This window comes from Neovison vison, chromosome 7 (assembly GCF_020171115.1).
Source record: "Neovison vison isolate M4711 chromosome 7, ASM_NN_V1, whole genome shotgun sequence".
Classification (NCBI taxonomy): domain Eukaryota; kingdom Metazoa; phylum Chordata; class Mammalia; order Carnivora; family Mustelidae; genus Neogale; species Neogale vison.
The window spans coordinates 188,383,113-188,410,120 of NC_058097.1; the positions used below are offsets into that span (position 1 = coordinate 188,383,113).

Consider the following 27,008-nt stretch of genomic DNA (forward strand, 5'->3'; position numbering starts at 1 on the left):
CCTCCTAGCCTCAGCTTGTGTCCTTTGCACAGAGCTCCGGGAACACTGCCCTGCTCTGTTCCTCAAGCTCACCAAGCTCTTCTCTGCCTCAGGACCTCCCAATACCCTGCACCCTCCGCCCGGGATGGTTTTCCCCAGGATGGTTGTATGGCTGAACTCTTCTCATCTTTTTTTTTTTTCTTTTTAAATTTTATTTATTTATTTGACAGAGAGATCACAAGTAGGCAGAGAGGCAGGCAGAGAGGCAGGCAGAGAGAAGGGGGGAAGCAGCCTCCCATTGAGCAGAGAGCCCAAGGAGGGGCTCAATCTCAGGACCCTGAGATCATGACCTAAGCCAAAGGCAGAGGCTTAACCCACTGAGCCACCCAGGTGCCCCAACTCTTCTCATCTTTTAGGGTCCCTCTCTAGATAGCCACCCTCAAGGCACTGTTCAGTGTTCCCCCTGGTATTTCCTTTCATGACATTATCTCTGTGTGCCACCGTGTGTGTGTGTGTCTGTGTGTGTCTGTGTGTGTGTGTGTGTGTGATTGTTCTATGTCTAGTCTTCTCCCTTGAGATTGTAAAGCCCACAAGGGAAAAGTGGAGACTTTTTAATATCCCCCTGTGTGCAACTCCTGTCACATAGTAGGTATTTAATCAATGTTCAGTGAAAGGATGAACGAATGACTTTAAGTAGCCCCTTGACAAAAGTATAATCCCATTAATGCTGAATCGGCCACCAGGGAGGTCCTGGATTCTTCACTTCCTCTGTCTCTGCACTGGTTTCTTCATTGCTCAGGATGACCATGCACCTGACCCCTGGCTACATCTAACCTTGACCCCATCTCTTCTCTAAACAATGCTGGCGGTGGCCCCTGAGGTGCTCCCTTGAGTGATACTCCACTCCAACTTGCTTTTATCCCTTGAGTCCCTTGGTCTTGTCCCTTGGTCCCTCCCAATGCAGGCAGGTGTCCCCTCTTTTCCCCAGGAAAGAGAACTTTCCAGCTCTTTCCAGCTTGGCAATTCTCAATCCACAGTCCTAGGCAACATTTGAAAGCCACTGTGAGTGCATCTAAATTACCTTTGCAGTGAAGAGTCTTGGTCACTGGCCGTGTATCAGAGCCTGAACTTAGGGTTTAAGAACACCCCATTCAGCACCCCCTCTGCCTCTTCAAGCTGTCACTTATCTGAGTCTGTGTCTTCAGTGCCCAGCACAGAGCAGTGGGCTACTACATGCTGTATGTCATCATTATCATTATATTGTTACCTCTTAGAGCAGGATGTAGGTGCTAGAAAGCTGTGTGATTTCCCACTGCCGTCCTGGTTCCCCCGGAATTCCTGCAGCTACCCTGGATGAGGGGATTGCCTGTGACTTGTAATACAGAGCCACCGACACTTCCTCTGCCTGCTGACTTGGGCCCCTCTGCCTGAATGGGGCGGGGGGGGGGGTTCACCTTTCGCCTCCCAGCCTTGAGACCCTGAGGGTGCTCCTTTTGCCGCCAGAGTGCATCTCACCTGGCTTTTAAAGAAAAAAGGGGCTGCAGAGAAGTTTTGTTTGTCTTTTGGCTGGAAAAACCAGTTTCTCCTTGCTTGTCCCTGGCTTGAGCCCCTGGGTTTCTGAAGCAGGATTCCTGCCAACACCCACTTGCCAAGGGGCGGTCCTGAAACACCAAGGAGGAGTGCTGGGAAACTGGAACGGAAAGCCTTGCTCCAGCCTGGGCCGCTTGCAAGACCACACTGAGCTGAAGGAGAACCGTCTGGGACCACTGGAGCACACGGTGGTCACCACTACACTGGTTTCCTTGGCGACGCCTGGCTTCCAGCCCCGAGACCGACTTCCTGTCACCTCCCCCCAGAGAGGTGTCTGCCTCCATCTCTGGCTTGGGGAAGCTTCTGAGGTTCATGCCAAGGACCATCTGTGCAGGCTCACCTGCAGGAGGAAAAGGAGGGGAGAAGGGGGTGCAGTCCTTCAACACCCGCACCAAGAAAATGCGGAACAGCCTAAGTTTATCTGTATCACCTCCCGTGGCTCTAGCCTTGCCAGGTGTCTGCCGGGGAAGGGAGACAGAACAGATGCTGGTCTTCTGAGCTTCTGGAATGGTGGGGCTTCTAACTGACAGTTAAAAAAAAAAAAGAAAGAAAGAAAGAAAAGAAACTCTTGGGTGGAAAATTACCACCAGCTCCATTAAGAGCAGAGCACAGGAGAGAGGCTGACTCAGAGCCTCAGGTGACATTGTGTTTCGCCTCAGGGAGTAGGTGACTGTCAGAGATGCAGGGACCTCCCAGGCACAGGGCAGAGAGGGCAGGAACACAGGTGGGTGGGTTTTCTTGCTTCATGCACCAGACAGGAGACCGAAACTACATATGAAAGGTAGATTGTTGCCGGTCTAGGTCACAGAATCCTAACACCTTAAAGCAAGTGATCATTGGGTCCAAATTCATTTCACAGACGTGGACACGGAGGCCCAAACGCAAGTGACTTGCCCAAGGCGGCAAAGTGACACAGCCACGCTGGGATGTAGGTTCTTGGCTCCTACCCGCAGTGCTTTAGGCGTGCGTGGGTTTTATATGCAGGGACAGAGCTTATTATGAAAGGCGGTTCAGTGGAAAGCCCTGTATCAAGTGATTAATGAACTCTTCCCTCTTCCGGACTCTTAGATGTTAGTTTTAGGCTCCCGTGGGCCATAGTCATAGCTACCCGTGAAACACAGTCTGTATACTTAGCTCTCTGTGGGATAGGACCAACTCTACTTAATTATGAAACTAAAAATTCTGGTTGTCATTACAGTACAAGAAATATGTGTAGCATATAAAATAAGGAATTGCACACACACAGACTTGGAAAGCAAAGACATTTCATGGCTCTCTTCATGGATCATTTCTCTTTTATGAGAACTTTGGTTTTAATCAGCCCTGGCTAATTCCCTACTGACTATAAAATTCAGGCCCTGCCCTCTGCCTGATGCCAGAGGCTCTGCCTCCAGAGGCTGGGCTGCAGCAGCCGCCAGGAGGACCTAGGGTGACAGGCCTCCACGAGTCCCCTTGTCCCGGCCCACCTTCTAGAGTGCAGGAGAACCACTGGCTGATGCACTCATCTTCCAGCGATAGGAGTATTTCTTTGGGGGATGTTTGAGAAAGAAGTCTCTAGTTCCTACCTGATTTTTCTTCTCAAGAATGAAGGCAGAGCCCCCAAGAGGCCAGAATCAAGGCTGGCATCCCAGCACCTGTGTAGGACCTTGGATTCGGTGCTCAACCAAAGCCACCTGAGAATGAAGACACACACACACACTCACACACACACACATGCACACACACACACGTGCACAGCTACGCACAGAGCCCTTCCTGATTCAGCTATTCTACTCACTCATGGGGACATACCTTAGAGAAACTTGTACACGGGAGCAAGGGGACATGCATGAGAATGTTCCTAGCAGCCTTATGATAGAAAAAACAAAGAAAGCTCTAAATGTATGTTACTAAGAGAATGGGACCGTGGCCTCTCCGTACCATGGAATAGGATACAGCGGCAAATACGTAAGTCAATAAATAAATAAACAAATGAGCTAGACCTACATAGGTCTGCAGGGGTCAAGCTCAAAATTTTCATGTGCAGCCCAAATAGTGAGATGCAAGTTAAATAAAGTTTAAAACGCAAAGTACTCTTTGGCTGCTCAGGGTTTATGTAACCTGGAGGGAAGGGGTGAAGACACGTTTGGGGTGGGGAGAAACGTGACGCTCTCCTGAGTGAAACCAAGGGGACTTCAATGCCATTCGTCAAGGTTTCTAAAACTCGGCAGCGGCTAATGACGAGTGTTTATCAAATTATTGTCTGTGCATCTGATGTGTCTCAAATACGAAGCGAAAAGAAAAAAGAAAACACTGGGCCCCTGACCCCGCTGGAAATTATTTATTTACCAGTGAGAGATTTTTGCTCCCAAGTGTGACACCAGACATATGACTACAATGTCTCATGCGTCTTTTTGTGCTTCAGTTCATGATTGAGAAACAAACACACACTTAGCACTGACAACAAGAAACACAGGCAGCAGAAATAGATCACAAGGACTAGGTCTCTCTTTTGGGGGTCTTCACCTCAGTTTGGCTTACACTGCAGCTTCCTCCCCTTCAGACTCCTCAACATCCTTAAGAAACTGCCCCCGGAGAGCCTCTTCTGCATCCTCCCCTCTCTACATAGTGTCCTTTGAAGTGACGGGTCCCTCAGCCCACGCCAAGGATTGTATCTCAAAGTGAAATGGACAGACCTGTGCGAGGCCTGGAGCAATCGGCACCTGGCAGATACACGCTGATTTGATGTGGGCAGTGGAGCCCCAGGTTAACGAGGGTGGGCATCCCCTTCGGTGTATCTAGGAGAGAACCAGGTCACCTCGGCGGCCCCAGCCTGGTCTATGGTGGGTTCTCCCTTTACTTTCACCTCGCTCCATGCCCTTTTTAGGAAACGCTCCCTGCGAAGTACAAGGTGTGCCTTTCAAAAATGATCGGTCGGTTTCACCCAGACCCGCTTACTCTAAGCTGGTAGTAAATTGCGCAGGGATCTGGTACAAGGCGCCCCGACGGAAAGATTCCTCGAGTCTGTTGATTTGGCAGCCTGATGTCTCTGGGCAATTTAAAATTCACCAAGACAGAGCTCTGCTGGGAAACCACAGCAATTATATCCTCCTCTATTGTTCCTTACATTTATACGGAGGGTTGTGAATTGTCATCAGACGGCTGATGCTTTTACCATGGAGAACTCAGGGCAGACTGACCTTTATGCCACTTACAGTGTCTTTCTCTGTCTGGTCCCCCATCTATTCTGCACTCATTAACTCATTCAACAGATATTAATTGAGGGCCATCAGCTAGCTTTATTCTAGGTTCTTGGAACACCCCAGTGAAGACAACAGACAAAAATCCCACGCAAGACCTCCTTCATTCCTGCGCTTGCCCGCTAAGTGAGGTGGTGGTTGGCACTGAGATATTCTGTGGTAGCACTTGACTCCTATCCAGGGCAACCTTGAGTCTGGATTCTGGAAAATGAAATCCTTAAGACACAAAGACATAGATGCCCATGATGGAAAGACCACAGTCTGTAGAGCTGATGTTTCTGGCTCCGTCTACCTCCAACAACCTTCAGTGTAACTGTGAGGCAGGTGCATAAATTTATAAGGAAACAGAACTTGTGTTTCCTGATGGTAAGTCCAGAATCCAGATTTTTCTACACTGTAGTGGCGGGTGTTACAGAGAGGAGAGTGCCGGTCAGGCCCCCAGAGGAAATGCTTTGTTTTCTTGGGGCCATGCTGGCCAAAACCAGGAGGCCAGAGTGTGCGGGGAGTCTTAGCAACATGCCATAGGGAATCACCAACAAATGCTTTGCCTAAAAACGTTAAAAAAAAATGTTGGCAGGAGGTGACGAACCTTAAGGCGCAAACTCTCCAATTACCTGAAAAACTTGCCAATTAAACAGGGATTCGATATTTTTTCTCTCTTGGGATGCTTTTCTTCTTCTGCACAGAAATGGAAAATCATGACCCAAGGTGATGAGGTGCCCGCTCCGATCCTCAGGGAGAGGCCAAGAGCGGCCTGACTCGTCACAGGCCTGAAGCAGGCCCTTACCCACCTCACCCAGGGGTTCCCTTGCAGATGACAGGACTGGGTGACCTTGGAAAGCCCAGAGCTTGGGTGTCAGTAGCGAGGAGCCCAAATGCAGAATCCATAGTTCTGTGAGTGCCTGGGATGGTTGTGGTCCCTTCCAGTCACCGTCAGCTGCCATCTTGACGCTTAAAGGTGACCTGCCGGGGGCTGTGCTTTGTTTCTAGCAGAGAGCCCCTCCGGTGTTGAAGCTCTCTCTCATCTGCCACGTCATTCACAGAGACAGAGCTGCCGTGTCATTTGTCCCATCTGACAGACGGCCAACAACAGAACCCGCGAATCCTGGTTCCTGGGCAAACGGTATACCCAACAGCGAGACTCAGTACCTAAGTGACCACGTGGACAGCTGTTTGGAATAAGAAGGTAGGAATTTGAAGCCAAGTTGCTGGTTATTTACTGATGACAGTGGCAGGCCCTGAAAATTGAGGAAGGGGGACACATTCGTGCAAGACTTTTTTTTTTTTTTTCCTATTTCAAGTTTCCTTCTCCGGCCACTTGTAGGCAGCCAGATAGAACAGCCTAAATCAACACATGCCTCATGTTCCTCCTGTAGTGGCTGGAACGCTGAGAAAGATGAATCTGTCTCAGAGGGTCACTTTGGTGATGCTGGTGGGCGTGACAACAAGCGCCTCGCGACAAACAGGGGAATCCCACCCACACCCGGTCAAGGAAGATCTCCCCGAGGATCACAGAAACAAACTTGGAGTTTAAATAACAGAGTTCTTCAATAAAAAGCACAAAATCCAGTCCAAGAACAGGATCTGAAGAGCACAAAGGAAAATTATTAAGAATTAAAATGATTAAATTAAAAAGAAAACAAAACCAGAGGCCTCCCAAGTCTCACACTGACAGTTGAGATGTCCAGCCTCGGAACCGGCTGCCCCAGGGTATTGGGAGTCCCGACAAGGGCTGGGGAAACCTGTCTGGAATGTTGTAGAAGGGATTTCCCCCAGCGCCATGCTCCAAACCTGCATCAAAACCACACGGAGCTTGGTAAAAATGCAGGTGCCGGGGTCGTGGCCAGAAATACTGATCTGGAGTGTCAGGGAGCAGGTCCGGGGAATCTGCTGGTGATTCTTCACACACTAGGGTTCGAGAACCACTGGGTGACAGCTGTGGGTCAGGGACACGATGTCATGCTGGCTATGTCATCCCACCCTTTCCCGTTCCCAGTCCCTAACTCCACGAGTTGATCCAGGATGCTTTATGTCCTCCACCGTTTTTGAAATGCTCGTTTTTAAAGAGCCACGTTCTCTGCACTCATTCTTCTTCACGTTATGCGTTCTCTGCATCGGGCCTGAGTCCACCTGCCAAAACTGCGTGTGGTCTGTATTTGACAAGCGTCTCTGCAATAGCACAGAGGAGCAGCTTCCTCGGTGCCACCCCAATGTCCCGTTTCCACACACCGCCCCACCCCACCCTGCTCATGTTTTGGAAAGACGAGTGCACTAGGAGAGGCACGGGGTCCCAGCTTTTGCAAACACATGTGTCTCCTGGGTGTCAGAATGAGGATGGGGCACAAAGAGGACGTTGCAGAGGACAGCAGGGCTGGAGGGGCGGGGCGGGGCCCAGAAGGGGAGGAGCCCGGGCGGCTGCCTACAGATGCAGCTGGTGCCACATGGCGATCTGCCGGCGAGGGTTCTTGAGCATCTCCTCCCAGTGGCTGCGCTCAGAGCCCGAGGCGTGCAGGCCCAGGCTGCAGTGGCCAAGGGCACAGCTCTGCCCCTCCTCATCCTGGCCCAGCACCTCCAGCTCCACGCTGGAGGCCTGCAGCAGCTCGTCGGGCAGCTCAAACATGATCATCTCGTTCCATACGGGGTTGATCTTGTGCTTGGCCCGTTTTGTCTGTTTCTTCTTCAGCTTCTGTGCCTGGTGCTTTAAGGTCACCTTGACGGAGACGTCTGGGGGAAAGAGAGACGGAAAGGTGAGCCTGTGGGGTTTGGATGGTCCAGGATAATGCTCTGATTGAGGGCTGAAGAGACAGGGTCCCTGGCTAAAGATGTACCCTGAGGCTCCCTCTCTCTGCACCCCCTCTGCCGGCACCACCCTCCTCACTGGGCCATGCATTCATTCGGCAATGATTAAATGCCCACTGTGAGGCACTAGACATAGGCTTACAGAAAAACTTCCTGCCTCCGTAGAACTTGGGCTGTAGTGTGGAAAACCCACAATAGTACGACACACCAAGGTGGTCACTGGGTAGCCCATGGCTGGGTCAAGCTGGAACCACTCCCGGCTATGAGCCCTTCCAAGGGTCTTCATGTCCCACATCAACCCAGATTCCAGACAGTGTCTCCGATGTACCACAACTTGACCTTGAACTCAACCAGCAATACAAAGCCATCCCCACGTCTTCATCCCCTTGGTTCTCCCACCCAGCATTTTTGTTGATTATTAAGATGGAAAGTCTCCTGCTGATGGGTTGAGTTCTTCTCCTTGGTTGTTTTGTAAATGTTACTGGAGCAGCCCGGCTTCATGTGGAGGGTGAGAGCAGACTGCCTGGGCCCCTGTGGGTTCTGGGTCAATAGAGCTGCTCCCCACCGCCTCCCCAACAGTAGCATGGGTCACAGGACAAGCCTGCATGGAGCCTCACTAGGCTCCGATGCCGAATTACGTTTTCATTAGTCAAGGTTCCCAAAGCTAATGGGAAAATAATTGTTCCTTGGTATTTATGGCGATAATTATCACCCCCATGCGGCTAGTTTGTTATTTCAGCAGATAGATTTGAGAGACAACGTGTTGTGTCGTAATTGTCCTGACAGTAGCTGTAAAAAAAAAAAAAAAAAAAAAAAAACAGGAGCAGGAGACAAAGAATTGTCTGAAAGGGATGAGGAAAGGAGGCACGGAATTCTGGCCTGGCCTTCCGCTGGGGGATCTGGCGGCAAGACCAGCGCTTCTGATTTCATTTGCCCAAAATTGTTTGCTCAGAGATTCTGAACACGGTGGTAATTCTTTTTTTTGCATCCTGCTATAAATACCTGGTTATTTATATCCTGCTCTGAGCACTTGGCGTGGGGTCCAGGTATCATACTGTTAACCAGTGCTGCTTTCCTGCTCCGACAAGAGAGCCTGTTTGGTCCCCAAGACTCGGGGGGCGGGTGTCTATCTGTGCTGGGGTATCCAGAAGGAAAAACCGAGGCTCCCGGAATGTTGGAGAGAGGCTTACTTGGGTATATGGGGCACAGACGCCCTAAGCTTCAGGCCGTCTCAGCCCATGCACCCACACACCTTCTGCCAGCGCCCACACTCAGCTGGTGTGGGGGCGGCAGCTCGACAAAGACTGAGAGGAGAGAAGAAACTGGGGTTGGGTGCGGGGCGCACAGGGATGGTGAGCTGAAACGGGACGACCGCCCCGCCTTCCCGATACCTGCCGGTGAAGTCAGTACAGTCCTGTGTGGGAAATGGGCTGAACTAAGTTTCCTCTCTAGTACCCCATAGCCTGGGTACTATGCTCTGTGGCTTCCTTGGTCCGATCCTCTGCTTCCTCTGACCCACGGGTGAGACCAGTTCTCCGCATGTGCACCTGCAGGGTCGGGAGCTCCAGGTGGCTCAGACCCGGGCCCGATGAAGGGACTGGCCCGAGAGTATATGGAAATGAATGTAAGGAAGGGAGTGTAGTCTCACTCACCCTTCCCCAGGAGTGCCTTGGATTGGTTAGAGTGGAGGTTCTTGGCCTTAATGAGTACAACCAGGAGGCGGTTGGCAGCCGGGAGATAGCTGATGGACAGAAGGACCTCCCCAGTTCCTGCAGACGGCTCCTGAAACAGAGAAGAAGATGAAGGAGGGGGCTTCTCCTGGGGGTGGCTTCTGACCCATCAGCTAATGCTGAGGCTGGGGTCCCACTGGTCTTGTATCCAATAGGCATCCTAGAAACACTTCACCCACCAACGCTGCTTTCTTGCAGAAGGGAAGAGGGCACAGAGGAATGATATGGAGTGTGAGCTTCAATAAGAGGTTTACATTTGCCACAAGATGTGGTTTTCCGAATATCATATATTCAAACCTGACATATAAAACAGAATGAAGAGATGCCACTTAGGATGTGGCAGGAACAGAGGATCAGGACCCCTTTTCATCCTTTACCTTTCCCTCCCCCAAGTTCTTGGGGTATTTTTATAGAACACTAGGGTTCTAGGGGACACAATTTGAGAACTACTGCATCGACCGGTCAGGCTCCGGGGGGCCGCGGAGAGGTGTGATTCATTACTCTGTTTGAGAAGATAATTCCTTCCAGCCCCTGTAGGGCTGAGAGTCAATAACGTGATGACAGATGCTGAGTCCGGCCCTGCTCAGTCAACAGAATGGCCAACCGTGTCAACAAAAAAGCTAGGCACGTGATGGTAGAAAGGGCACAAGAGGCCACTGGCAATAAGTACACTCTGTGGGGGGGCAGACACCTCTGCGAAGCATCCAACACACTCCTTTGGTGGCTTTCCAGAGTGTCTCCACTGGAATTCCGACAAGCAATTGTTTGGAATTTCAACAAATCCACCGAGGGACAAAAATGACCCAAAGAGCCGCCCCCCAGACCCAGGAGGCAGATGTCCGTCACAGTCCCAAGGCGGTGTAAGTGTGTACACCCTAGCCCCAGACCTCAGAGGGCTGAGAAATCCTGCCTTCCAAGCGCTGTCTGCGCTTTAAAATGTGACTTCGCTTCCCCAGGCCTCCAGGGCCTCATCTGTAAAATGGGGATAATAATACATACATCCACCCAGTGAGCCTGGGGCCCACGTGAATCGCTGTGGAACTGTCTGCTCAGAAGATCACCTTCGGTCATCGAGGAAGGACAATCCGCATTTTTCGAGATGATTAAGTGGGAATATTGTTTCTGGATGAATAGGAGCCAGTGTGGGCTTTGGGAGTGAGGCAGGATGAAGCTGGCCAGCCCTCTGCCCGGGTCACCCCTTTTCTCCAGGATGGGGGGATGTCTGCAACATGACCCCAATGACCCCAAAGATTCAACTGGCCCTAGGTAACTAGTCACATGACAAAATGATTTGGGAGCTACCAGGGACTTTTGCAAGGACATGAATAATAGCCGTGAAGACTATTTAAATGCTTACTGTGTGCTAGGTGCAATTGTATTATCGATCCCACTAGGCTGGGGTTCTGCAAAGCCCTTCCCTAGCACGTAGCCTACAGCTGACATGCAATAAATGTTTGTGAGAAAGTAGGGGGAGACATCCTACTGAATCTTGACAATCACCCTGGCGACACTAACTTGTTCCCATTCTGAACACAAGGTCTTGACCCTCAGAGGGCACATGGCTGCCTGAGGTCTCCCGCAGCCCAAGGAAGGGAAGCAGCAAAGCGAAGCCTTAGTGGAGGTCTGGCCTGATGCCACAGCCCAAGTTCTAACCCGTAGCTTTCCCTGATGAAGAAGCTAGGCTCAGGGACCTGTCCAGGCACCCAGAGGGATGTGCCCAGCCTCCTGGCTCTAGACCACTTCTTGGAAGTCCATGGTAGGCCTGGGCTATAGTCACAGGACAATCTGGGTTTCGTGTCCTGCTTCCCCGAAGCCAAGCGCGAGGATCCTGGGCACGTCAGCCTGTGAGGGGCTCGTCCCCTTCATGCCAGGGTGCCTAGAGGCCCGGGGGAGCCCCCTGGATGTACCAGACCGACAATTGTAGCAGCCCCTGCCCCTCAGCTCTGCAACCTCACCCTGCCCACCAACTTGCTCTTGGGCTCTCAATGAATCATCCAAGATGCCCTTGGAGAGGGGGGTGCTCTACAATCCCGGGTGACACCACTGTTTGGCCAAGTGTCTTCCGGCGAGAACTGGGCACAGAGGGCCCCTGGGTTAACCCATTCTGGACTAGAGGAGAGAGGCCTCAGGGCTATGGCCACGGAGGGCTCCACCCACCTTGTTCACCTCAGCCCACAGCCCCAAGCTGGGGCCAGGGCCACCTCCTTGAATGACTGCTGTGCCCCCAGCTCCTGGCACAGGGCTTGGCACGTGCTGGAAATTGGGCAAGGTGTTCCCAGGATGAAGGGATACGTTTTGCTCTCCTAGAGGGAGTGACAGCAGGTCTGAGCCTTCTGGCTGGAAGTCCCTGAAGCCCTGGGGAGGCCCTCCCCCTCCAGAGAAAGCTGGTTTGGCAGCTGAATGGACCACAAGTGTCCGATGTTCTTCCCAGCCCCCGCTCCCCCACCCCGGGGCTGTGATTCCGCCTGGGTCCCAAATCGCACACTCATTAGGGAGCCTGCTGCAGATCAGCCTGGCTCCAGTGGAGAGTGGCTGTCAATTTTTATCAAGTGTCTGTGGCTGGGAAAGAAAGAAAAATAAGGCGAGGAAGAGATGACAGCCTAAACGGGGGCCGCCGGGGAGTGAAAGTGTCCGTCAGGAGAGGTCCCCTCGGAGGGGGCCTCGTAGGCGGTGACCAGAGGGCAGCACTGGACTGAGTGAGCCAGACCCAGCTGGCCGGAAGGCCGAGCTGGCCGTGTCCCAGTTGGGTGACCCCAGGCCCCACCCCTGTAAATGAGTCACAGTGTCGTTCCCGCCTAGCTGCTCTAGGAAAGGACTGAAGTAAAATTCTAAGCACAGCAACAGATGAACAGAGAGTAAGTACTCAAAAATGAATGCCCTTTGTAGTATTTTTAGTACTCGAGCATAGCAGTCAGCAAACGTTTTCTGTAAAGGGCCGGGGAGTAAATACGTGGGGTTTTGTAGGCTATGCAGTGCCCCCATAAGGCACTGATCCGCTGGTTGAGACCAGCCCCGGAAGGCTCCCGCTAGGCTGCACTGGGGCAGACCTCTGAAGGAGGCCTCGATCCTCAACGATCCTAAATGATCCTGATTTAGGCCTTGATGGGCTAAATAACCACATACCATCCTACGGCCTTGACCTCTCCGACCCCTTACTGCCGGGCCTGTGAGGAATACCAGTTTGTTCTCCAAGAAACCCCGCCCTGTACAGCTCAGCCTCTCAGCAGACCCTTCTCTCCCTCTCTCAGCTCCCGCAGCAGCAGAGGGGTGCGGGGAACCAGGGCTAGGGGCCCCAGAACACTGGGCTCTTGGGCTGACCCCAGCCCAGTCCGTCCTTCAAAGCCCAGCACAAACACCACTTCCCACCATGCCTTCTAGAACTCTCCATCAGAGCACTTCGGTTAGGTGTCTTAGGATTCAACCCATGTCCCATATCATCACTCGTCTGCTCTAATTTATCTCTCGGGTCTGTAAGTTCTAGGGATAAAGGCGTCCTATGTGGGGCCTGTCTCCCCAGCAGTGCCTGGCACATAGTAGGGACACAGGGCGTCCCTTCGGATGGGGTATTACTGTCAGCATTAGAATCCACACACTCATAACACACTCATAACATATTTTCCACGATGGCAAGCAAGCTAGAAGCAAATCAGACACCGGGAATTCCACAGCCTGGGCTGTGGTCTGCTGCAGCCCTCCACCCCGTCCACGACTCTCATCTTCCTTGCACGCACATACACACATGCACGCACGCGCGCCGGGAAGGTCTGTGAAGCTTGCTGCGTGAGCGCCGGCCCAGTCCCATCACCCCAAGCTCCACTAACGGGTTTCATCTTTCCTGGAAAGACATAACCCTACCTTAACTGAAGTCTTCAGCTCACCCCACTGGGCGGCCCCCAGAGGCCCAGATGCCCCATCCAGGCCCAGGCAGAGCTCCCCGAGCACGCTGTGGCGGGAGAAGCGGTCGCAGGTCCGCAAGGTCAGGCGCAGCGTGGCTGTGGGGAGCTCCTCCTCCGCCAGGGGGAGCACCAGGCCTTCCTCCCAGGTGGTGTGCAGCTGCCGCTTCTTCAGCGCCGTCTGGGCCTCCACTGTGCCAGTCCTGTTGGCCACACTGCCTTGGACGTAGCAGTCACAGCCTCCATCGTGGCCGCTGGTCACAGCTGCAGCCAAGGAGACAGCAACACAGTGGTGGGACTTCGCAAGAACTAGGGAAGGGGGGCGGCTCATGCTGGCTTGGAGTGGCCATGTCCAGCTTCACGATCATGACCCAGGAGCACAGGAGCCCCCAGGCTGACCACCATGGGGAATCGCCCTAGAAACTGGAGCTCCCCCGAGGTAGCCCATGTCAGCTCATGCTGGTTCCCAGGAGAACAGGGACAGGATAGGGTCCTTCCCAGAGCCTCCCTACCTCACAACCCTGATGTGTCCCCAAGATACCAAGACCCACGAACGTCGATGACTTCTGTGCTCCAATCCTGTTTTTGTTTGTTCTGTACCTTCAATATTTACCACACAACCATTTGTGACACACATCGCTTGGCCACTACCTCTGTTGTTTTCTCATTCTGAACTCTGGTGTTTTTAATGCTTCCCAAGGTGGGCTTATTCCAGAAACTTGTACCCCTGGTGCTTTTATGGCTGGCTACTCAATGATCACCTGAGAAAGGGTAGCTGACCTTTCCCAAAGAGAAGGTGAAGGACTGAGGCCACGTATCCTGCTAGTACTCTCCACCGGGCTCCAAGGGCACTGGGTTTAGTCCTGGCTTTAGCACCAATAGCGGGAGCCATCTCAGACAAGTCACCCGAGGTTGCTAGACCTCAGTTACCTAATCTGTTAAATGGGACTATTGTGAAAACCAAATGCACTCAAGGATAAGAAAAGGCGAAGAAATCTTGAAAGAGAATAATAAAGAAAAACATCCCCTAAAAACATAATATTTAATACAAAAGTCTAATTTCTCCTGCTCACAGCTCCCAACTCCCAGGAGCCATAGAATGGACTATTATTAGCCCAAATTCTTTAGCAAAACCTCAGCTTTGTTTACTGATGGCAAAGTGAACTGTTGGGTTTGGAACACCAGGGACATCGTGACCCCCTTGGAAAGACCACCCAGTTCCTGGATTACAGAAACTTTGCTGCCCATTCAGAACACCCTTCATATCCAGCACAAAGCTCCATTCAATGTCAAAGGCACCTGTGACAGAGAGAGCTAGCTAGTCACCCAAATCCCCTTTCCTCTTTCTGCGGAGCACCCGCTGAGCCACACTTCCCAGGCTCCTTGGCAGTCAGTGACCATGAATTCCGGGAGTGAGCAGGAGGGATGCATGGTCTGTGCAGGTCATGGCTTTTAAGGGGGAGGCTGTGCTCTCTCCTCCTTCTCCCTCTGTTTCCACCTGCTAGATACAGATGACAAGGACACCTGAGACGACTGAGGGGCCCCTGATGGAAGGAGCCCGGCCTCTGAATCACCACTTGGAGTAAAGATGTTTGCTAACCAGGATTCTCCACTTTGGATGTTCTATGGGAGGAGGGGAGAACCCCACACATTTCAGGGTCTGTTGGTTACAGAGTGCTCCCTCTGCCACAGGTGCTCCCATCCCTCCCGCCCAGCTCTTCCAGGGGAGATGAGCACATGGAAGCCCGTGGAAGTCCAATAAAAGTAATACCTTCCAGACGAGTCACGAACAGTTCTGCCTTCTGCCGGTCATAGTCCACACGGTAGTGGAGTTTTGGGGCTTGGTTCCAGCTGGCGGCCTTCTCCGGGTTCCAGGTTTCCATGACACACACATCTTCAACCACACCTGTCAAGAGAGGGAAGGCCGTCACTGCCACCTATGTTAGGGTCCCGTTTTCCAGATCACAGCTTTCCCATCTGCCACCATGAATGCAAACTGAAAGCTCCATAGCTGGGGAGCCACATCGTGGTGGCCACACCAGGGTGACCCCGGTGATCCCAGGATGACATTTTGAAGGACTGTCACCACCCAGTGGGCAAGACACAGGCTTTGGTGTCACACCTTGTTGCCCTGTAATAGTTATGTGACCCGGGACTTCTCAGTTTCCTCATCTTTACCATGGGAGTGATCATAGTTCCTCCTTCCCAGAGTTACTTGCACAAAATGAAATAAAGTGGGGAAAGTACTTGGCCCAGGACTCAGCCCCTGGTGAACTTTCGAGAAGGGAAACTGTCAGAGCGTGTGGGTCCAGGCACCCTGCTTCAGGCAAACCAAGCTCAGGTCTCCAGCTCCGCCTCTCCTGGAGTCTCATCCTTGCTCCGCAGGTGTTCATGGACAGAGATCAATGTGAGAGAAATGAATCAGGAGGAGATGCCAGGGGCAAGGTCAGGGGTTGTGGACGTGACTTCAGTGCAGGTGCAATAAATGCTTGTGGAACCAATGAATGACCACAGCTTTATTTCAGACGTTCCTAAACCCACCAAGATTGCTCACTCGGCCTCCCTTGCACTGGAGCCCAACATCTGGAAGACTGCCATCACTCAAACACACTCCAAGAATTAGAGGTTCAAGCAGCTGTAGCAGACGCCACTTGAGGCAGATAGGAATTTTAAAAATTTTGATTTTCAGAACACATTTAGAGAGTAGCTTCTTGAAGGACCATTGAACTTCCTAAATGGCTCGCTGTGAGGTTCGTGCAAGTGGTGAACAATTCCCCTGATGTCTAAGTCAGGAACAGATTGACCAGGCTGTGAGCAACGCGTAAAGTGAGACCAACACACATACAGGATGTGGCTTCTGAGGGTCCCACACAGAGGAACACAGCAGGGTCAGGGACAGAAAGGGCCTGCCTGGCACCCAGAGCTCTCTGCTCTCAGATGACCTTAGCCTTCAATTTCAAAACCAAAACAAAGCCAGCATCATTTGGAAATGCGGAATGTATTCAGCTTCTAGAAGCAGGACGCTGAGCCCCACGGGGGGTGCTGGGGATCATCGCGGGTGGGAGTAGGACATGTTCAGCATCCCCAAGACAACATCCAATTGATCTGGCATCCCCCTCTATGGCACACCCTTGCCTGTGGTCAATATTTGCTGAAGAATTAATTCCTGATAGCATTCTGTAGGGCTGGTATTTGGTTTCTGGGGGGAGAAAGAAAAAGAGGAATGATGACCAAGAGAAGATGAGCTAATGCTCTGAATTTTTCAAAGTTCCAGACTCTGACACCCTCTTCTGTTCTTCCTGGTGGAAAGCATCCAATCCTGGCTTCATCTGGGCTTTGGGAAATTAGGACCCCGACCATCCACCCTCAAGACTCCTCATGCAAGCTCTTCCCCACTCTCCAAGTGTAAGCTCTTGAGTCCTCAATGGGTCTGTTTTCATCAATTTAAAATGTAGGTCTCTCGGGAAGCCTGGGTGGCTCAGTTGGTTAAGCCTCTGCCTTCAGCTCGGGTCATGATCTCAAGGCCCTGGGATCAAGCCCCACATCGGGCTCTCTGCCCAGCAGGGAGTCTTCTTCTTCCTCTTCCTCTGCCCCCAACTCTGCTCATGCTTCTCTCTCTCTCTCTCTCAAATAAATAAATTTTTAAAAATCTCTAAAATAAAAATAAAATCTAGGCTGGAGGCTAAAAATGGAGCAGCTTCGTTCATGCCACAGGCACTATGTGAATTTGTTCTTGAAGAAATGCTGGACTAATCACTGTGGTCCTGGGTGGGTTTTGGAGGGGGCGCTATCCACAGGCCAGCATGAGATACAGTTGGACCCAGGCCAGAAGATGCATAAAAATCGGGGTCCATGCCAGAACCAGTTCACTGATTCCTCTTCCGCCATCTCTGTCTCCAACCACACAAACAAAATCCCCAAACCACACAACAATCATTCTTCTGGCTGTATTTCTTGCCTACTTGTGAAAGCCTGCGTGCTCCTTTGGTTTAGGGATGGTGTCTGCTTTGCACACCTGCCCCAGAGCCCAGCATAGTGCCGTACCCCTGAAGGTGTTACATCTTGAAGTCCACACTGATGAGAAGGAGAAGAGGAAAACCATAGTAACAGTGTGCTGTGATTATGTCCTTTGTGCCACTTCCTGGGCTGAACACTTTACACGCATTATTTTATTTACACTTCACAACAGGCCTAGGGGGCAGATGAGAGTGCAGTCCCATTGTATGTATGAGGAAACTGAGGCCCAGAGAGGTTAACAACATGACCAAGGACACCCAACGAGTACATGAGAATTGAACCCATGACTTTGAAAGCCTGTGATCTAATCACTCATCAGGACTTCTCTACAGACTTGAAAAGGACTCTCCATTGCCCGATGGGAAGCTGGAGGCCCTGGAGGGAGGCACTGTAGCAACATATCTGGGGGAGTAAAGCACAGTGGTTCCGAGGCCCCGGGCCCACCTGCTTGCCCAGCGCCAAAAGCTACAGACTGACGCTGGTAGGCCCAGCATCTACAGGGACGCCGCTAGACCCGCCCCCCAGAGTGCCACCTGGCGGGGAACCAAGGGCAGGAGACCCCTACCGTTCTGAGGAAGGATGAACAGCTCCTCCGTGACCTGCCTCTTGAGGCGGCTGTCCTTCGGAGCCTGGGGGCTGGCAGGGACAGCGGACTCCTCCGTGGTCCTCAGAGTGTAGTCTGCATAGTTGATGACCTCTGGGGCTGTGACAGCTGGCCTGGGTCCGTAGATGTCTGGGAACTTGAGGAGGGCTCGAGGCTGCACAGGCTCCGTGGACTTTTTAACATTGAACTGCGAACACACATCACTCTGCTTAGTACGCGAGAGGACCTCCCACCTGCGTGCCACCCACAGAAAGGAGACGCTATGACCTAATCTGTCATGAGGGGCAGAGGGAGGCCTGTGGTCCCTTTCTGCTCCAAGGCGAGGCACCCCAGAAGTCAAAATGTCACCTCCAAACCCACCAGAATCCATGACATCATGAGCGGTGGCAGGGCGAGGTGAGATTTGGGCCCTGTTCAACCATCCCTCCTTCCCCTGACCCTTGTCCTCTGCTGAGCCCCCAGGGGTTATCCCCCTGGCCACTTGTCCCTGGTCGCTTCCCACTCCCTCCTCCACCCAGTGGCTCAGAAGGGCCAGGGGTCCCACCACACTTTGAACAAAATCCAAACTTCTAGCAGTGACCTTCAAGCACTTGCCCCACCCAGCTCCACTCACCTTTCTGATGTCCCAGAATTCTCCCTTTGCACCCCTCCAGCCACTGACCTCCCTGCTTCTCAGATAGGCTGAACTCTTTCTGGGTCTGATTTCCTGGCCCCAACCCATCCCCCAGAAACCACCCCTTCCCTACCTCCTGTGAATTAAGTCCCTCCACCATGCCTGTCCCCTCCCTTTCCCCACATCATGCTCTTGGCTGGATAGCCTTGAGCTCACCCTATATTGTTGTAGTCATAGGTTGGCCTGTTTGTAACCAATCCTGTGTGAGCCCTGTAAGCCCAGGGATCATGCATGTCTTGTCTTGCTCCTTCTGTGTCCCCAGTGTCCGCAGTGCCTGCTCACAGGGAGTATGCAATACATACTGGCTAGGGCTGCCATGTTTAGTTGCATGGTTTGTGCACTGCACAAAGGAGCCTAGATGAGGGGCAATGGGGGTCAAAATGCAGTCTATGCACCACTTGCCCAGCTGTGTGCCCTGAGGTGGGAGCTTAGTCCCCCTGGAGGAAAGGGCATCTTTTTCTTAACACAAAAGGCCCGAGTGCTTGTGAAGCTTGAAGTCTGCAGGGCTGCCTCACACAGACAATTGGAATCTTCTATCCCTCCCTTAGGGACTGAGATATCTTCTACCGGAGGGATTCAGACTTTATACCAGGCAGCAATATCAGAGGTCTGCCCAGTCCCAGGGAAATCAGGGACTGAGGGCCAGACCTGGATCTCAAAATCCTGGCTGGGTACCCCACAACGTAGCCCTCAAGTTGGGGCAGGTACGGAGCCATGGCAGCATCCCCCAAGAAGCCTCCTGCCCCTCACGCTGGCCCTCCTGTCTCTTCCCGCTCTGTGGCTGCTGGAGGGGCCAGTAAGGGGTCAAGGCTGCGCTCTCCAGTGACAGGAGTGACCAGGGACTGGGGCGTGGGGCCTGGGGGAGGGCTGGGGTCAGGCAGTCCTGCAGAGGGTCAGCGCTGACAAGTTCACACACACTATTTCAAAGTGTTCAGTGTTTGCACACTCTGCATTCCACTACTTGGGACAAATCCTGGACATTCTGCCTTCACTGACACTCTGTCCCGGACCATTCTCAAGGGAGGCTAGACCTTGGGGACAAGGGATTCATAACTGTCTGGATAAGAGATGAGGAGAGCACCAGGGCTCCCAGGGGCCAGAGACAGGAGCTGGTGTCTCCTCGCCACCGTGCGGGTCATGGTGGTCCTTTCTCTCCCAACTCCCTAAGGGACTTAGAGGGGAAAAAACACTTTATTCCTCTCTCGGAAACACCGCCCAGTGGACCACAGTACAACCAAACGAGGGCACCACGATCCCGATCTCTGACTGTGCCTGCCACGGTCGGGCTCGAAAAGCATTTCTGACCTCAGTGGAACGAAGCTGCCCACGAGCAGACAGTGGGGGTGGTGGCAGGATTATACCTAGACCAGCCTGGCCGCAGAGTCCCCTGTCACTGTGGCCCCGGATCCCCTCTCTGCCTTCGAGTCTTTGCCAGGCGCAACACTCACCCATCAGAAACGTGTGTCACCGTTACACGTCGTGATGAGTCCCCCACAGAGAAACCCGTCCGGGTCCCCCCTTACACCCTCACCCCACTGACCGTGTCACTGGGCATCAGGGGGCCTGGCTCCTGGTGCTGACCCGACCTCCAGAGCCGAGCAGCTCTTGGCAGGTCATTTCACCTCTCTGAGGTGTCCCCTCAAAGGACAGGTGATTTCTAGGCTGGTGCCGCTCCTACATTCTGACCTCCGAGGATGTAGGAGACACAGCTCTTTATTTGCAGGTACAGGGTGCTGGGGAGCTGGTCACTCACTGGAGAGTAAATAACAGGTGTATCTGGCCTTTGCGGACAGCAGTTCCGGAAGCCGGGGCGGCAGGCAGTCTGTGTTCGTGTCGGTGGAGGGGCGGGGGTGGGAGCTGACAGTGCACGCACAGGGCAAGCAGGGGTCTGGGAGGCCAGTGAGGGCATTAGGGAGGAGCCAGGGCGTGAGCTAGACTTGAAGGAGGGGCGGATTGGAAAGCAGGGTGGCGAGTGGGGAGGGGACGGGATGGGGGGGGTTCTGCCCTCCTGACTGGGGCAACGACTTAAGTCCCCACATCTTTTTATCTTCCACAAAGTGATGCCCACCTCCAACATTTCATCCAAGTCTGAGTTATCCTTAATATACTATCGTACAACAAAAGGGCTTGAGGAAGTTCAAGGTCATATCATTGACAAGTGGTATATAGTTCAGCCTCCAGATATTTTGACACCAAATTTGCGTCACTTCCACTGCCCTGCAGCTGCTTCTCTTAAAAAAAAAAAAAAGTCCATGTCTGTCTTGGATGCTGGATGCTGAGCGGCGACAGCCTCTGCTGCTCCCTCCCGTTCCTCAGCACAAAGGCGCTCGGCTTCCCACTGGCCGCTGGGCACCCAGCCCCTCCTTGGAGCCACCCTGTCGTCACTTGTTGGGTCCAGAACTTAGGTTGTTTGGCTGGTTTGGGGGATACTTTTGTAGTTTCATATTTGATTTCATCCCAGTTCAATCGCTTCAGAAGAGGGTTATGTTGATGGATTTCCAGCTGGATCAGATTTGGCTCGTTCTGCATTTTTCATGGGAAAATAATCATTGGGCTCAATTCTGAGTGAGGTTTGCTCTTCGTTGCCTCAAGTCTCTGCAAGGCCTGGGTCGGCTTTCCTCCTTACTCACTGGGTCTTCATTTGTGTGCCCCTGATGTTCTCAGGAGCCTGTGATAAGAGCTTAAAATGCAGCCCCAGGGCACATAGTTGGGGTTTTCTTGGGTGTCCACCAATATCCATCCTCTCCACGCTGCCTTTCCTCCAGATCACCAGGTTTTCTGAGTCCTACCACAGGCCCAGCAGTGGGGTGGCGGCGGGTGGGGACCTGTTTAGCCTAATCCTATCAGGTCTTGGGTGCTGTTCCCGCCACAAGAGTTGATGCCTGTCCTGGAAAGCCAACCCAGACAGAATGGAAGGACTTGCATTTCACAATGGTAGAAGATATCCTCTCCCCTGCCAGACAGGAAGCCTGTGGCCCTGTCTGGCGACTACGAGATGAGCCAGTCTTAGGACAAAGTTGACATGGTGGACAGCAGGGTGGAGAGAAAAAAGGAAACTCTCAAAAAAAAAAAAAAAAAAAAGGAAACTCTCTCTGGGGACAGTGTCCTCAAGCCACTGAACCAGCCAAGCCTGGTGTCCCACCTCTGCACCGGTAGTCACACAAGCAATATTGTTCTTCTTGTTTATTCAAGTTGGGATCGGGGTCTTTGGGATTTGCAGCCAGGAGCCTCCAGAACTGAGGCACATTTCCTTGTTCTTGAACATCCCAGGACACCACTGCCTCTGGTAAGATGCCATTCCCGCTTCCTGAATGTCTCGGCATCCAGCTGATGTAAGATCCCGTGTGGCGAGGGCTCCCCAAAGAGGAGAGTGATTCATGGGCCTTCACTGGGCTGAGAGCAGAGTCTGATGGCTGCTACATGACTCTCTCCAAGTAGGAAAAGCAGAGGCTGATTGCCTCTCCTGTCCTCTGTCCAACCTTATTTACTGCCTTTCAAAAGCCTGGTTCCGCCTCATCTTTCAAGGACATCTATGTTTCCTCTTTTAACAGCTGGAACTTCAGTGCCCGAGAAGCAGAAAAGAGGTTTGGGAGTGAGGGAGGGGGGTGAGTGGGGGGCAAGCTAGAATGGCCGGGAGGAGGGAGGCTCCATGGGTTGGAGGAGCAGACCCCCAGAGAAGGGCCCATGTTAGAGCCTAACCCTGCAAGGCATGAGGGACAGGATTTGGAAGTGCGGATTCTCCCCTCACTGTCCCGTGAACTCAGGGTGGAAATATGGGCACCAACTGAATCAGGGAGTATTTCCGGGGACACAGACGTTCAACATGAGGGAAACGCCCACCTGTGCTGGCATGACCGGTACGGAGCCAGGAGGCCCCCTGATGGGTCTCTGCACATTGTTCTGGCCTCGCCTGTCTCTGGGGCCTTGGGCGGCCCCTTGCTCCTGCCTGGCATGGACTCTGAGCTCATGTCCATGCTCATGTCCATCCCACTCCCTTCTTGCCACCTGTTGTGGGCCTCTCAGTGGCAGCTGAGGCGCGTGAGACACCCAGGGGCACTCTGGACCCACCCAAGGACAACCTTGATTTGCCAAGACTTAACACTCCATGGATTAGCGGGCCAGGGTTGGGCAGGGGGGCTTGACGGTAGGGAGCTGGAAGCCAGACCTGAGTTCTTCCCCTCTCCACCTGCCTACCCCTCCCAAAAGTATCTCCAGTCACCTCTGGGAAGATGCCACCTCCGACAATCGCCCCGATGCCAGGGGGTGGCCCGGCTCCATGACGCCCCCGTGTGTGTTCCCCTCCCCCTCCCTCCTGTGTCCCTTCATACTTCCTGCTGAAGAGCAGGATGGAGGCCTCCAGGGAGGCTCAGCTCTCCCTCATCCAGGCTAAGACAGATGGTGGGGGGAAGGAGGGGTGAGCCTTCATTTAATGAACAAATATTTATTGAGCCCTGCTACAGGCCAGGTCCTATGCTAAGTGTCAGGAACACAGAAGTGAACAAGACAGATGCTGTCCTTCCCTTATGGGGCCTGCGTGGGAAAAAGAGAAATTAATTATGCAGCTAATGATCTGTAAACAAACGCTTAACCTTACCAGAGACGTCAGGCGACCCCTTTCGTGACATGATTAATTTTTTTCACCTCACGGCTGTTTATTACATTGGGCTTTTGAGCTAGGGCGTCTGTCTTCAAGCATCGCAGCACCCAGGAAGGTACGGGTGGGTGAAGCACACTCTGGGTGGGAAAGGGGACAGATGGCTTCTTCCCTTTCACTTGAATTTAAAAAAGGAGAGGACAGAGGGGACAGAGTCAGACATGGGGCATTTGGAGCATGTCAAACACAGGCCACTGTGGCCAGGGTCTGCAGCCAAGCAGAGCAAAGCGCCCCCCTCCAGCGGTGCTAGAGGAAAGAACCTTCCAGCTTCCGTCCCTCTGGCCCCTGATGCTGGTAATGACGCACACTGACATGGAACCCAGAGTTGGAAATGGAGCCTGGGGGTCAGGTGCTCAAGCTTTGGACAAGACAGCGCAGCTGGAGCCCACATTTTGCCAATTACTTGCTATATGATCCTGGGTCTGATTCATGAACTTCTCTGTGCCCCCAGTTTCTTCATTTGTAAAATGGGGTTGCTGACACCACCATACCAATTTCCTGGGGTTGGATGGAGGATTAACTAAGTGAACTGGGCTAAAGCTTTCAGCACAGAGACGAGCATTACAACCCCTCAACAAATGTTAGAAATACCCGTTTGACCTTGAGGTCTAGACTAGTGCATTGTGAAGTAGGGCTCATGCATTGGGGTCTGCCCATGAACTCTTTTGTGATGAGAAGAGTAGATGTTAAAATGAAACAAAACAGGTTCTTCTCCCCCAGATGGTGTGAGAAGCTCCAGTGTAGACCAAGCTGTGGTCCGACAGGCAGGTGGCCTGACAGGGGCCTCCCGGGCCCCTCACCTCCAAGTGTGGGCTGGACCTCTTGACTTGCTTCTGATGAAGAGAGTATGGGATGAGATACCACAAGGGAGATGAGCTTGCAAGAGAATTAGATTTCATCTGGTCTGCTCCCTCTGACAAGCAGGCTGTGATGTTGAGAGCTGCCCAGAGAGCCTGGGGAGCCCTGGCTGGCAAGCAGGGGAGAGCAGCCCATGAGGAATGGAATCCCGCCAACAATTTGGAAGTAGATCCTGCCCCAGTCAGACCTTGAGATGACCGCAGCTCTGGATGACCCGATTATGTCAGGACCAGATTTCTGACCCTCAGGCACTGCGACCTGGTGTTATTTTAAGCCACTAATTTGGTGGATGATTTGTTAGGCGGCATTAGATAACTAATATATCGGTTTGGGAGAATTTTCCAAGAAGGCATAAAAAATAGAGCAACTAATACACACCCACTAGAATGGCTAAAATGAAACAGAGGGGTAACACCAAGGATGGACAAGGATGGGAGACAATGGGAACGTTCATACACTGCTCAGAAGGGAGAACAGGAAAACTCTTTGGACGACTAGGAGTTTCAGACACAGTAAACTCCGATCTGCCCTGGGGCCCCACAAATGTTCTCCTGCGTATTCATTCAAGGGCAATAAAAATATATGTTTACACAAAGACTTAGCCATGAATACTGGTAGTAACTTTACTCATCCTGGCCCCACACTGACATCAGCCCACATGTCCATCAACACGAAAATGGATAAGTAAATTGTAACCTGTTTTCATGATGGAATACTCTTCAAAAATAAAAAGAAATGAATTCTGTGTACGCTCAACAACAGAGAAAAATCACCAAAATGTGCTAAAGGAAAGAAGGCACCATACGTAAGAATACATACCACATCATTCAATCTCTATCACTAGTGCTTAACTCAGGAGACACTTGGCAATGTCTGGAGACATTTTTGCTTGTTATAATGGGCAGGTGGAGGCTGTTCCTGGATGGAAGCCAGGAATGCCACCAGCCATATTCCCATGCCCAGGACAGGTCTCTACGAGGAAGACTTAGCCAACCCAAAATGTCACTAGTGCTGATTGAGAAACACTGATTTACATGAAGTCTTAAAACAGGTAAAACTAATCCATGGTGATAGAAATCAGAAGAGTGGGTGCTTCTGGGAGAAACCAGTGGTAAGGGGCATGTCAGAGGTGTGGTGATAGCCTACAGGATAAATATTTGTCAAAATGGATGAAGCCATACACTTACAATATGTACGTTTTCACTGCATGTGAACTGTACCCCACTAATAATTTAGACAGAGGTGAACACACACACATACCTTGACCCAACCTGCTGCATTAGGCTTTCTGAGATGGGCATAAGAATCTGAATGTTCAGGGGGTGCCTGGGTGGCTCAGCCAGTTAAGCATCTGCCTTCGGCTCAGGTCATGATCCCAAGGTCCTAGGATGGAGCCCCACATTGGGCTCCCTGCTCTGCAAGGAGTCTGCTTCTCCCTCTCCCTCTGCTTGCCACTCCCCCTGCTCATACTCTCTTTCAGTCAGATAAATGAATGAATTCTTTGAACAAAAGAATCTGTCCCAAGTGATTCCTGCATGCAGCCCACTCAGAACTGTCTGTGGACTTAGATTTAGGACCCTCTGGTCTCTGGATCAGCATTTCTCAAACTTTCCCTCCAAAACAGCTCCACAGGGAGAGAAAGGTAACACATACTCTAGAGATGGGGAAGTCTTCTGGAGCAATTGGGAAACTTTCTTGAAATCTCCAGTGCTATCATTAAAATTCATGTGAGCCTTTGTATTTGGCACCACGGGGCCGTTTTAGGACAGAAATGTTTTAAATGATCGCCAAGAGGGAAAATTTGCTCTTGTGTATTTTGCGACTTGAGAAATTTCCCAGGACGCTGGTTCTGCCTGCAGCACATTCACACATGTGCACACTCTCACACATGCTCACACTCACACACACACGCACTCTCTCCCTTAAAGGAGAAGTAGGATTCTCTCCCTAATGTCTGGATAATGGGCAGTAAGTCCATTAGGTCGAGCTAAGAGTTCACAGAACTCCTCATTTTGCCACTAGGGAAGGACGCACTCCTTCTTGACTTGCTTCTGGTGAAGAGAGTATGGGATGAGATACCATGTGTCTGGGAGTGGGAATTCCTTCCAGCCATACAGATAACACCACTAGAAAGAATTTGGGGTGCAGCCATAGGGGCTCTTGACCAGCCCAAAGCCTTGATCCCCCCTGCCCATTCCCTCTGGAGAACATCCTGGCACACACCCACAACCGTTGAAGCTTCACAGTCAATAGGCTGATTGTTAACCTCCTCGTATTGGTTAGGCGAGCCCTACTGCTGTGTAACAAAGAGCCCCCACATCTAAATGGCTGAGCACAACGAAAGCTGATTTCTTACGGTCTTAAAGGGTCTACTGGCTCTTCCCCAAACTCAAGAGTCCCAGCCTCTTTCATCTTGCAGTTCTGCCCTGTGTCCTGCACTGTTTGGATAGGAGCTCACCGCATCTCCACAATGACCCAATCAGGAAGAACTCCTAGGAGCAATCCCATTCTCCAGATAGGATGTACCACCAGATAGTAAGTGGTCGGGCCTCCATGCAAACCCAGGCCGACTCACTCCAGAGCCTGACACTGAACCACTCGGCTCTGCTTCCGACCACTTTCTTCATCTCCTCTCATCTCCGGTCATATTTTGCCAAAGCTCACGGGTGTTTTCCTGCCACGGAGATTGATGCCCAGGCCACTGGATGGCCCGACCATCCCAACTCTGCCCCTTTAGGCAGAGGAACAGGGCTGGAAGCACTGCTTCCCGCACTTGGATGTGCATAATTCCCACCTGCAGAAGTGAGAAATCCTGATTTTTCTGAAACCCCCAGGCCCAGGGGTTTGATTCAGAGGGGGTAGGTAGTGCCTGGGAACTTACATGTCTGTGAAGCTCCCCAGCATGACTGTAATGGGGGGTGGTCCCTGTGGCCCACACGGGAACACCCTGATTTCGTAAAGGTCCCAGAAAT

At 52.2% G+C, this 27,008-nt stretch overlaps 1 protein-coding gene across 1 annotated transcript in view; it reads right to left on the bottom strand.

Moving 5' to 3' along the window:
- Positions 1-3,874: 3,874 nt before the first annotated feature.
- Positions 3,875-27,008, bottom strand: part of SYT13 (synaptotagmin 13) — a 43,108-nt gene continuing 19,974 nt past the window's right edge. Inside the window, exons 2-6 of the mRNA XM_044259144.1 lie at positions 17,813-18,038; positions 15,002-15,136; positions 13,193-13,494; positions 9,260-9,389; positions 3,875-7,532 (exon numbers count right to left, since the gene is read on the bottom strand). Coding sequence (XP_044115079.1) covers positions 7,228-7,532; positions 9,260-9,389; positions 13,193-13,494; positions 15,002-15,136; positions 17,813-18,038 — 1,098 coding nt within the window. The 3' untranslated portion in view covers positions 3,875-7,227. The remainder of the gene's footprint in view (positions 7,533-9,259; positions 9,390-13,192; positions 13,495-15,001; positions 15,137-17,812; positions 18,039-27,008) is intronic.